This window comes from Bolinopsis microptera, chromosome 3 (assembly GCF_026151205.1).
Source record: "Bolinopsis microptera isolate Bmic1 chromosome 3, MBARI_Bmic_1.0, whole genome shotgun sequence".
In the NCBI taxonomy this organism is placed as follows: domain Eukaryota; kingdom Metazoa; phylum Ctenophora; class Tentaculata; order Lobata; family Bolinopsidae; genus Bolinopsis; species Bolinopsis microptera.
Window position 1 is genome coordinate 9,964,660 of NC_087074.1, and position 11,961 is coordinate 9,976,620.

Genomic DNA, 11,961 nt, shown 5'->3' on the forward strand with positions numbered 1-11,961 from the left:
GAAGGAAAGGAAACTGGGATTCCCTCTAACTGTAAATATTTGCTTGAAAATTGTGACCTAGCAAGTATGAAGGCAAACAAAATATACATGATTGAAATTTTATTCGAGACCATTGAAGGCCTTGCCATAGGTTCTAGTGAGGATTTGTTTTGGGTACTACAGTTTGTAAAAAAGTTCTACAAGAGGAGTTCCAATTCCTCAACGAGACCAGCAAGAATGCAGCCCTCAAGTTCTAGTGCTGAGGAACGTCCCTCAACTTCCTCAGGAATGTCGAAGTTAACCTTACAAAACGTCATTCCAAATTTGTTCCACTCATTTGATACTGATCGATCCCTCATTGAATTAATTGATTGGCTTGGCTGTTCAAAGAAAGTATCGAGTTTGCTAATGTTTTTTGAGGGAATATGGATGTGGTTTCAAGTTAATGAGCCGGTAACCTTTCCAGCTGCAGATTCACAACTACTTAAAACAATATGGGATATCATGAAATCTCGTGGGTGGACCCCTATTCGATTTTGGTATCTTAATTTCAAAGTTGATGCACGACATCGGGGATTTTTTAACTGCATCAAGTTTAACAAGGATATCATTGACACCAGTATTCAAGAAGGAAGACAAACGTTAACAACATATATATCTGACCAGAAACATTCCTTGAACTCTGTATTTGTTGAGGATCGTAAGATTATCTTCACTTACGAGCACGAACCAGACAAACTTTGTTGTGGGGCTGGAAAATGTGGTTTTATTCTCAAGGTAGTTTCAAGAACTGTTGGGTACAGCAAATATTTTAGAATAGTTTTGGTTGATGACCCACATGACTACCTCGATACAGGCGTTCATTTTCATCATGAAATGAAAGCTGAAAGTCTTCATTTAATTGGATGGGATGGCATATTTTACTATCCATTGAGTTGGTTGGGAAATCCCACAAGGGATGATGATTTTGATTTCACATCACTGCCCGATGCAATTAATCGAAACGAACCTTTTTGGATGGTCACTGGGATTGAGAGAAAGGTGAAGCAGCCATGTGAGCAACCAGACTTAGATAAGTATAAGGTCTTAAATCACGCACGCGCAGTGGGTCTAATGTCAGGCAGGCGCACACCATCACCCACGCCTGTTCAGAAGGACGATTTCTGCGATTTTAATCAGATAGGATTACCCTCCGATTTATCCTAGCGCGTCCGAGATATCTCGGATTTTATCAACCCTTACGCCGATCCAGTTCTCCTAGGATACCTCCGATGAATTCCTATGGTGCACCATGATTAACAATCAATTCATGTCAGATCTCGACATACCCGCTCGAGTAGAAAGAGATCTATCCTCACCGACCATGATGCCTGATCGTTACTTCACTGTAACAACCCCTGATAATAACAAATACAGAGACACATTACAAAACACCACCAACAACATCCCCAACGAGACAATCACCTGCTACACAGACGGGTCACACACAGACTGAGGTTACTGCACTGGATACATCATCACCACCCTGGAGGAACAATCTTTCAAACTTCCTGATTACTCCACTGTCTAGTGTCTATAAGACAGAACTCTCAGCTATCAGAGAAACTTGCAAACTCCTCTCAACTAATATCCACACACACACACACACACACACACACACACACACACACACACACACACACACACACACACACACACACACACACACACACACACACACACACACACACACACACACACACACACACACAGTACTCACTCATCATCATGAGAAGCGGCAGGCTTTCATCTATATTCACATTATCACGAGGAGCAGAACCACTAGACTGTTATGACCTCCTGCATCTCATCACAGGACACTGCGGTTCAGCGGTCTCACCTCCATACCATCTGCAAATCGAACACTAGTACATGTCCTATGTGCGGCGATGAAGAAGAGTCTGTCCCACACTTCCTCGGACAGTGTCCAGCTATTGCATATATAGTACTTTCAGGACTAATGATCTCTCCGTCAACGACATATTTTACAACCAACATAATATTACACCTATTTTAAATTTCGCTAACCACACCAAGCATCTTCATGTTATCCGCTCGTGGGCCACCAGGTCCAGCCTCTCTTTAAAAAAATTAAAAAAAGGGATTGACAGGCATGAAATAATTAGCATGTATCAGAGTAATATCCAATATCTCTTTAAAAAAATTTAAAAAAGGGATTGACAGGCATGAAATAATTAGCATGTATCAGAGTAATATCCAAAGGGGTCGTTCACATAATATAACGTAATCAGCCGAGGGTGGGGGTGGGGGTTTCCAAATGCTTACGGTTGATAACGGGGGGGGGGGGGTTTGGTCGTTGATTACGTAATCAAAATTTTCTTTTTACCCTCTAGAACAAGTTTTAGTTTAGAAGGTGCTTGGCCGGATATCATAATAATGATTTCGGCTCATCAGTCATCATGATAGCATGATCAGGGTAGCATGAATGATGAAACTTAGAAAAAAGTGTTTTCCGGGGAAAAAGTCAAGAGGGGGGTCAGGCCATGATTACGTAATATTTCTGTCAGGAGGGGAAGGGGGGTTGGGTCTTGATTACGGTTGTGAACGGCCCCTAAAGACTATTTAATAGTTAATACATGACCTTAGTTAAAGAGATATTTATTAATAGCATTATTCCAGAGACTCACATTATTTTACCGAGTGTATGTTATTGTTTAAATTACTGTTTAAATCTAACTTTTGAATTTGAAGTTGCTGTTTATCCGACTTAAAATATGTTAAATAACTGACAATGATGGTTTTGATCGAATGATGTATTTGTGTTGGTGGGAAGACCTCAGTCCACATACCATTATAAGAACTGACTCTGCACTGTGCTAGTGTGCTGGATTCCTTACATAACTTCTACCTTACCTAGGATGGTGATCAAGCTTCAAGAAGATGTTACAGTTGACATGTTTTTACCTTACTTGAACTCGGAGAGCATATTTACCAACACAGAACCTCTTGGTAATGGCTCTTTCGGAACAGTTGTGTAAGTTACATTTTTTAGTTCTACTCAGATCAGGGCGAGGTTGGGAGCAGTGGCGTAACGTTGCATGTTGGCGCCGGAAAAGAGCGCCCCCCTGTTGGTGCCTCCTCCCCCTCTTAAGATGTAGCCAGAATTTTTTTCCGAGGGGGCTTCGACTTTTTTCGACTTTTTTCGACTTTTATACTTGCTAGAATAAAATCTGCAATGATGAATTGATGCACTAGTCTTAATATTCAATTTATAAAAAGTCGGTTTTAAAATATTTTGAGGGCAATATGATCCATTTATAGCAAGTGAGAACAGTCAATTATCTGAAAATATCATAAATACCTACACAGAGTTCACAGTTCGCACTACTGAGTAACTGAAATAAATAATGTTAACAAATAACTTTGAACTTTCGCAGTAACCATTTCCAACCTGGCTACGTGCCAGGATTATAGATGTGGATTCTGGTGAGGAGGTGAAGCGTATTTTCTGACTCGTTACAGTGACTCCACATACCATGCTGAGTATTGTGCTGCTTGCACTGTTCACTTTTCAGGTCTGGTACGGATTCTAAGACGAACAAATTAAGAGTGATAAAGGAAATCGAGATAATAATGAGAGGTGGGATTCCGTCTTTAACACATCTTAAATCGGTTTTAAGAGAGGTGGAAATACTGAATTTTACCAAACATTCAAGAGTAAGATTTTTCCCATTCTTTCATTTAAAGTTTTTGTTTTAAATAAAAGATAATATATACAAACCTATTTTCAACATTTATGATCTGACTCACTGAACCAATGAGTCGTTTATTAGTTATCATTTTAGCCAGATCAGATCAATAAGATGGACTTGAATACCAAGTAAGACCTCATGTGTGGCTGCACTGTGACTGCACTGTGACTGCACTGTGACTGCACTGTGACTGCACTGTGACTGCACTGTGACTGCACTGTGACTGCACTGTGACTGCACTGTGACTGCACTGTGACTCTTTATTCTTTATAAACTATGCTAACTATGTCGTCTACTCGTGTTGTCATCTTTCAAACTCTATCTCATGTTGAATTGCTGAGTTTTTATTCATGTCTTTCTGTTACTAACATAATGTCTTCCAGAAACAAATACATAATACATAAAAAGTAAATCAGTTTCTTAAATGCTGTTATCAGTTTTTTTTCGCTACAGGTCGTTGATCTGATCTCCGTGTACATGAAGTGTAACGAGGAAAGTTTGTTATTAGAATACGTTTACTTGATCATGGAACACTGCGGCACCACTCTTGGAACATATGTTAAAAATAATAGAACTGCTGAGAAGGATGTGTGGTTAAAAGATGTCGTTGGAGTTGTGGTTCATGATGTTGCGTGTGGGCTGAATGTGAGCAAATATTAATTAATCTTAGTACAGACTATTTTCTGTGATATCAAATCCATATCTCATCATTGTCTGATTGTCAGTGAATATCAAATTTTATTTATGAAATTTACAGAACTGTTTACTTTCAGTATTTGAACAAGTGCGGGATATTTCACAGGGTGAGTAATAGAGCACATTCTACTTATCTAGTTATATATTTATAGAGAAGTTACTAATTCGTCACAGTATGTATTCCATAGTTACTAATTCGTCACAACATGTACTCCATAGTTACTAATTCGTCACAACATGTACTCCATAGTTACTAATTCGTCACAACATGTACTCCATAACTCAAGTTACGAAACTAGCCGTGCTGAAACAACCGTTTAGGCATTCGTGCAAGAAAATAACTCTGTGAAGGAGGTATTCAATGAGTTGTGTATTAATCATAATTGTATATTATGCTAAATGATATTTGCAGGATATAAAACCAGGAAATGTTTGTATTGAGAAGAATGGTGATATACGCCGTGCCAAGGTAACTCATATGTGTGACTATTGCAAACAGTTTAATTATGATCAAATTTACTTAACTTCAAATGAAACTTCAAATTTATACCAGGTTTACTCCCTGTAAATCGATAGTTGTCGGAAATTAAATGGAATCGAAGTTCAATATTATGATACATCAATATATTATGTACTAAGAGCAAATTTCCTTAATTTATTTGGTTTGGGATTTGGTACATTTCATTATACGAACAATATAATCAGTGTTAATCAGGATGTATTATTTCAGATCGTGGATTTCGGTCTGGCTCGGAGGAAACCAGACAATTCCGGGAGCATTACGACCCCTATCTCGACTGCTGCTTATCGAGCACCGGAACATTTGCTCGGACCAAAATATAAAAATCAAAGTAATAAACCATAGATATTGTGTGTATATTATATAATACTAGCAGGAACCCGTCTAACCCTAAAGTGGTGTCAAGACTCGAGAGACTAAAATAATTATTACTTATTTAATTCGCGTTTTTGACACCACTTGAGAGTCCAAATTTTGGGCACTAAAATTATTATTCCTTGGCCAATTTTTTATTTTTTCATGCTGATTTGAAGGCCATTAAAGCATTTGACCCAGTCAAAAAAGTTTCAGTTGTATATGTTTTACGGTTTTTGCGGAAAGTCGCGTTAAAGTTGATGCCGTGGTGTCAGTAAAATGGCACGGATATATACACATATATATATCGTCTCGCTTTATATATAGTAAGATATTGTGTACTGTACATTATGTGATCGTTACGTTAGTTCTAATCGTTTGCCAAAGTTTGTAATATCCTGTCTACCATCTTATCTGTAGATAACATCTAATCTATCTACATAATATCAAGATATGCAGCGGTATTATTTATTTTTATTTTTTATTTTCCTGTTTGAATGCCTTTACAATTTTCAGATGATATTTGGGCATTGGGTTGCATTTTAGGATTCGTCGTCTCGTCAAAGCATTTGTTTGCAAATGGTGACAGTATTCTTGATAATATCTTAAAATACCTTGGCAAGCCACCGCAAGTCTTTTTTGACGTAAGGAAGAATCCATGATTGGTGTTACAAATTGTGTTTTGGTTTTTGAGCTTCACTCGCATTCTTGGCGAGAATGCTATCTTAGATTAAAACATTCTTCTAAAATCTACTTCGCACAAAATCCCATCTCACAAAGAGGTTTTCATGATTAACTGGGCGGAATTGTTGTATCTGATCAAACAGTTTTTGTTTCAAACAGTGTCAGGAAAGCAGGAATTATTGCGCCTAGCACTCAGCAGCCAAGGTATAATGTTTTTATAGTGTATTGAATCGATCCTAAACCTGCACATTTCAGCGCATTCAGACGGAATTGGATACCAACCCTGTAAAAGTGGATCAATTTTTATTTAGAAAATTAAAGAATTTGACAATCATTCTAAAAGACAGCCATTTTGATCATGGTCGTGTTATATTTAAAGAGTTCAATGAAGGCCTGGAGAGAGGTAATATTAAATTAATTTTCTAAAAAGACTGTGTTTTTAACAGTTAGATACCACAATGAGTTTAGTTCCTTATTAGAGCGTAGTGATAGGATTTTATTGCAGATATGGCCCGATCAGCTGAGAATCTCATGAACATGATGCTGAAATGGGATTACAAGGAACGGATTACCGCCAGGGGCATCTTGGACAGTAAATTCATATCTCTGGTTCGAAGTAGTCGCCCTGAGTTATCGAAGGTACTAAACAACATTCCTTTACTGAAACATGCAAACAAAACATGCATAACCGCTATAAACATATAAAGCACATATTTGACAGAGCATTACAAATTAGTTTCTTAATTAATTCTTCTATTCGTACTTCAGGACATTGTAGATGAAGAACACTGTAGAACTACAAGCGAAGAGTTGGGTGTCCTAGAAAGACAAGTAAAGAAAGTAGTTGAAGATGACAGCATCTCAAGGGAAGATAAGTTAAAAACCGTCCAGAGTGAGTTTCAAAATTACAATCTTTTTGTTTTATTGTAATCAAATCAAATGAGCGGTAGGCCCTTAATTGAATCTACCAGGTTGTTTGGACACTATATCACAGCATGGCTCATGTATTAAATAAGGCTAAATTTAAAACAAGTTTTATTCTCCAGACTATCTGACGAGTACGATAACGGAAAAGTACGGCTATGTACAGGAGTGGGCAGATCACTACGAATATCACATTCCTGATGGTGACGAAATTCCAATAGGTCAGTTAGTTATTGAGTAGAGACAGTACCGTGAACTTTGGAGAAGAGGCGGCATGACGGCATCGTTACTCATTTATTCGGGAATAAAAGTTGCAAACTTGTATTTGACTTCTTTATTCTAGCTGTTGTTTTTAGTCTCTGTTTTATTTAAGTTCCGTGGCTAATTTTATTTTTTATTCATTGTGGCCGGTTTTTTAAAATTTCGGATATTATGCTGTATTATCGAATTTTGTAATGTCTGTATTTGCGATTTTGTGAGAATCTTAACAAAATGTCCATCATTTTTAGGCAAATTTACACGATTTTTTTACACGATTAGAAAATTTATTTGTTATACTGGATTAATAACAATTTTAAAATATAAAATAAATTACTTCCCTCTGAAGTAGAATACCTGAAGTAGAACACCGCAGTAGAACACCTCAGGGAGGTAAATTAATACCTGTATCGCGATGATCAGGTTGAAATTGTGTAAATCTTTGTACATTGTAACATGTCGACGAATTAGATTCCATTTTAAATTGCTATTTTACTTGTCTCAAATTCCAATGGATGTTGACCAGTTGAGGATGGAGGGTGATATCAGAAATTTTTTCCCGATCCATGACTCAAAGGTGCCGAAGGCACAAAAGAGTCAAGGACAAGGGTTAGCGATCGAGGTTTTTTTTAAATATGGTAGCTTTGCGACCGTGCGTGCCTGCGAGCACTGTTATCGCCCACGTGACTACCTGCGCAAAGTTATTTTGCGTGATAATCTGAATTATATAATTGTTGGCGCGCGGCGCTGAACCAACCAAGTACATTATTAATTTCATCATGTACGTATCCCACTAGGCACTAATTGATAGCATATTATTATTATTTTGAGTTAGTATTACTATTTTGCACAGATCCGTGTCAGGTTGCATAAACAAAAAACATATGGTTACATAGAAGTATACGATTTTCAAATTCAATATAGAATTATATTAACTCGGCGGCGCTCGGCAGTCGGCATGTCACTTCGCCATATTTGCATTTTTATAATTTATATAAACAGTAAAGACTGGGTCGTCCCCAGGTTGTATGGAATATGATAAATACGCCATCACGGATCGGGAAATTGAGCGGCCATCCACAAAAGAAAAGCGGCCGCATTTCTTGTTGGAAAAGAGCACCAACAAATTTCAGCTGGGTTGAACCAAATGGTAAGGTTGTACCACTGCTTTGGGATGTTCGGGTTTGTATGTTAACTTTAAAACAAGGATGTGAAATCGCACAATTGCGTGGGACAGTCACCGTATAAAATGTTGGCAACGTAGCGCGCACGTTTCTGATGATAATGGTCTTAGCGCATCACAACAAATAAATATATTTTAATTACGCGACGTACATTGCATGACAGTACATGACAGTACATTGATATAGTATGCGCATATTATATCATCAAGATTACTCAACAACAAGATGGTATCATTTGTGTTACCGTTATCAGACTTTATTTGGATTGGGCGACTCCTGTCCGAAAGCGACATCTGTCCGAAAGCTGAATTAGGGATTTCGGACAGATGTCGCTGTCGGACAGGAGTCGTTGTTGGCGACATTTGATACATGTTTCGTATCCAAATATCAGAGATATTATTATTTTTCCGCCTTCGGCGGCGCGCGCTTCGCGCGCGAAAAGTGGCATGCAACGTATGTCAAGGCGACATCTGTCCGAATTTCGGATCATATTGTAATTTCGGTTCACATTCGCATTTCACAAACTCACAGGTAATCTCGTGACGTTCTAAAGCTGATGTGATCCCTTAAGATCTGATCCATCGATACGTGATTGACTAGTTGAGAACAGGATCGTGCTAGCCGTACCCTAACAAGCTGTCGATCACATCACAGGACATGAGTACATATAGGACAGCAGTATGGAGATCACTTATCGCAATCCACAATGGCAACCAATCTTCAGTTTATCCCTGGACGCAAACAAGGCTCGGAGAACCCTATCCTAAATGGCTTCAGATACGTCTTCGACAAGCGAAGTAACGACACCTCCTACTGGAAATGTTCGGAATTCCGAAAGGGTTGCAGAGCCCGCATCCGTACCGTGGACAGACAACTGATCACTCCTACTCCTGACCACACTCACCCTGTCCACCATGCTGAAACGACCGTCCACGTCAGCAAACAGAACTTGAAAAGAAAGGCTTCTGGTGGAGATCAACCGACGAAATACCTCTTATCTGAAGCAGTCGGTGGATTGGGTTACGAATCTAGAGCAAAGCTTGGCTGCCAGCTGTCATCCCTCAACAGAATGGTACAGAGAAGCAGCTAACAGACACCCTTCTAACCCGAGAGATCTGGAAACGCTCTCCATTCCTGCAAACTACATCCTCCTACAAGCCCTTACGGCAGTATCGAGATAGCCCGACCACTGGTCCGCGGACCACTGTCTGCGGACCACTGTCTGCGGACCACTGTCTACCAGATCATATTACTGTATAATAACAGTATCCCCTGAATCAAGCAACAGGTGTTTGTGAATAGTTGATTGGTTACCAGATCATATGTATGGTATCTTGGATGCAATTAGTTACGACTAGCATAATTAATTGTAGCGTAGTAAATTACTGGAGAGCTCCATGTCCTGTCCTGGGTGTAATGCATCTATGTCCCTGGTTCCCTGCTCGTCCTCGAAGTCTCCAGATGGACTGATATGGCGCTGCTCCCCCTGCAAGAAGTACAAGAATATTAGAACAGACAGCATCCTCTCTGGACAGAAGCTCGCTCTCAAGACCTTCATACAACTGCTGTTCTGTTTGAGTATAAAAGGACTAGCTGGCATTGCGGTATCACAGATGACTGGACTTTCTGAAAACGCGGTGTCTGACTGGAAGATATTTTCTCTGAGACTATAGTTGTAGTTGTTCAAGAAGGAGTTGATGATAGAAATGATTGATGCAGTCTGATAATAGTTATTCTTTATATATTGCATGATGTGAACTGATCTCGTAAGGTTGCTTAATCGTTTAATAAGCCTTGACACCACCGCTGATTGGAATTCGCGTGCGATGATGTGAACCCTGCTTGATTCAGGGGATGATGTGAACCCTGCTTGATTCAGGGGATACTGTTATTATACAGTAATATGATCTGGTAGACAGTGGTCCGCGGACAGTGGTCCGCGGACCAGTGGTCGGGCTATCTCGATACTGCCGCCCTTGACGTGAAGAAAACCAAAAGAGACGGGCGGGAACTACCTGAGCCACGTGCACCCAAATGGATCCGTTATGATCGACAACTTCAGAGAATTGTAGATGATTACGACAACTACAGCAACCCTATGGATTTCCTTAAAGCTATCGGAAATTTGACTATGCTTTAGATTTGATTCTGTGATATTGTATTGGGGGGGGTCCAAGGGGAACTTTGGGGAGTTTTGGGGAACTTTTTTTTGGGGAACTTCAGGAAACCTGGGAGACTTTCCCAAAGTTCCCCAAAAAATTATCAATGAAACAAATAATTTTGGGGAATTTTGGGGAACTTTTTTTTGGGGAACTTCAGAAAGTTCCCCAAAATTCCCCAAAGTTCCCCAAAAAAATTATCATGCCAAAAAAATTATCATGCTGCAAGTATCAACAAGTAAGTTAAGATTATACTTTATAATAACATACATGTTAACATTAATGGGTATTAATGTATATTAGAGAAATTTTGAATAATTTTGAATAATTTTGAATAATTTTGAATAATTTTGAATAATTTTGAATAATTTTGAATAATTTTGAATAATTTTGGGGAATTTTGGGGAGTTTTGGGGAACTTTTTTTTGGGGAACTTCAGAAATCTTGGGGGACTTTCCCAAAGTTCCCCTTGGACCCCCCCCCTGTATTATATTGAATTAATTTATAACATTTAAATAACATTGAAACTATTGTCCAATTTATCGACATCAAATTAAAATAAACTGTGGTAGTAAACTATGGCTCAGATCATATCTCTAATTGAACATGTTACGTATACAATTTAGCAAGTAACAGTTTAGATCATGTCTCTAATTGGAAATGTGTCGTATTGAAATCAGGTCACAATTTCGGACAGATGGGGGGGAATGCAACGTCAATTAATGTCAATTAATGTCAATTAATGTCAATTAATGTCAATTAATGTCAATTAATGTCAATGTCAGTTTTGCAAAATTTTGGAATACTGACATTAATTGACACGATATTTTTCGACCAGAGATTATGTAGTTCTACCATATTTTTAGCACTTTAGAACGTTTATATCATCAATTTATTCACTACTATCACATATGGAAATGTGAAATGTGAAAAAAATTCAGATAATTAAACAATAAAATTAAAATAATACGGTTTTCCGAAATTTAATTTTCTTAAATGGGCGTGGCCATCCAAGGGCGTGGTTCTCAACATCATCAGAACTTAAAACCCACATTAAACGAAATGCCTTCATGACATTTATGTTTGAATAACGAATCTTAAACAGCTAACATTACTCCTTCATACTAAAAAAGCCGATTTTAGATATTTTACCTGTATAAGAAACCAATAAAATATGGGCGTGGCCGGTGGGGACCGAAGATGGAAGAGTTGGAAGCTGAAATTTTTTTGGTGGTCTTTAAACCTAAGGATCAACAGATAAGAACATACTCATAATTATTCAAGGACATTTTGTTTTTTTGAACCGGTCTAACTTACATAGACGTGAATATCTTGAATATTTATCGAATAATGATAATCTCACATTTCAAGACAAATTAATGTCAATTAATGTCAATTAATGTCAATTAATGTCAATTAATGTCAATTAATGTCAATTAATGTCAATTAAT

General features: G+C 38.2%; 2 protein-coding genes across 5 annotated transcripts in view; one reads left to right on the forward strand and one right to left on the reverse strand.

Moving 5' to 3' along the window:
• Positions 1–11,961, reverse strand: part of LOC134812291 (notchless protein homolog 1-like) — a 70,533-nt gene that overhangs the window by 35,764 nt on the left and 22,808 nt on the right. The gene's annotated exons all lie outside the window — the stretch shown is intronic.
• On the forward strand, positions 2,895–7,648 carry LOC134812293 (mitogen-activated protein kinase 12-like). Of its 4 annotated transcripts, none has more exons than XM_063819670.1 (11): positions 2,895–3,013; positions 3,417–3,696; positions 4,185–4,376; positions 4,505–4,534; positions 4,840–4,896; positions 5,158–5,278; positions 5,818–5,945; positions 6,241–6,388; positions 6,491–6,624; positions 6,754–6,877; positions 7,032–7,647. In XM_063819670.1, the coding sequence occupies exons 2-11, from the start codon at positions 3,613–3,615 to the stop codon at positions 7,148–7,150; spliced, it is 1,137 nt and encodes a 378-aa protein (XP_063675740.1). In that variant the 5' UTR covers positions 2,895–3,013; positions 3,417–3,612; the 3' UTR covers positions 7,151–7,647. The 4 variants fall into 4 exon arrangements, with proteins under 4 accessions (XP_063675740.1, XP_063675741.1, XP_063675738.1 ...); XM_063819671.1 differs by having other exon boundaries at positions 3,417–3,619; XM_063819668.1 differs by having other exon boundaries at positions 2,901–3,013; positions 3,555–3,696; positions 7,032–7,648.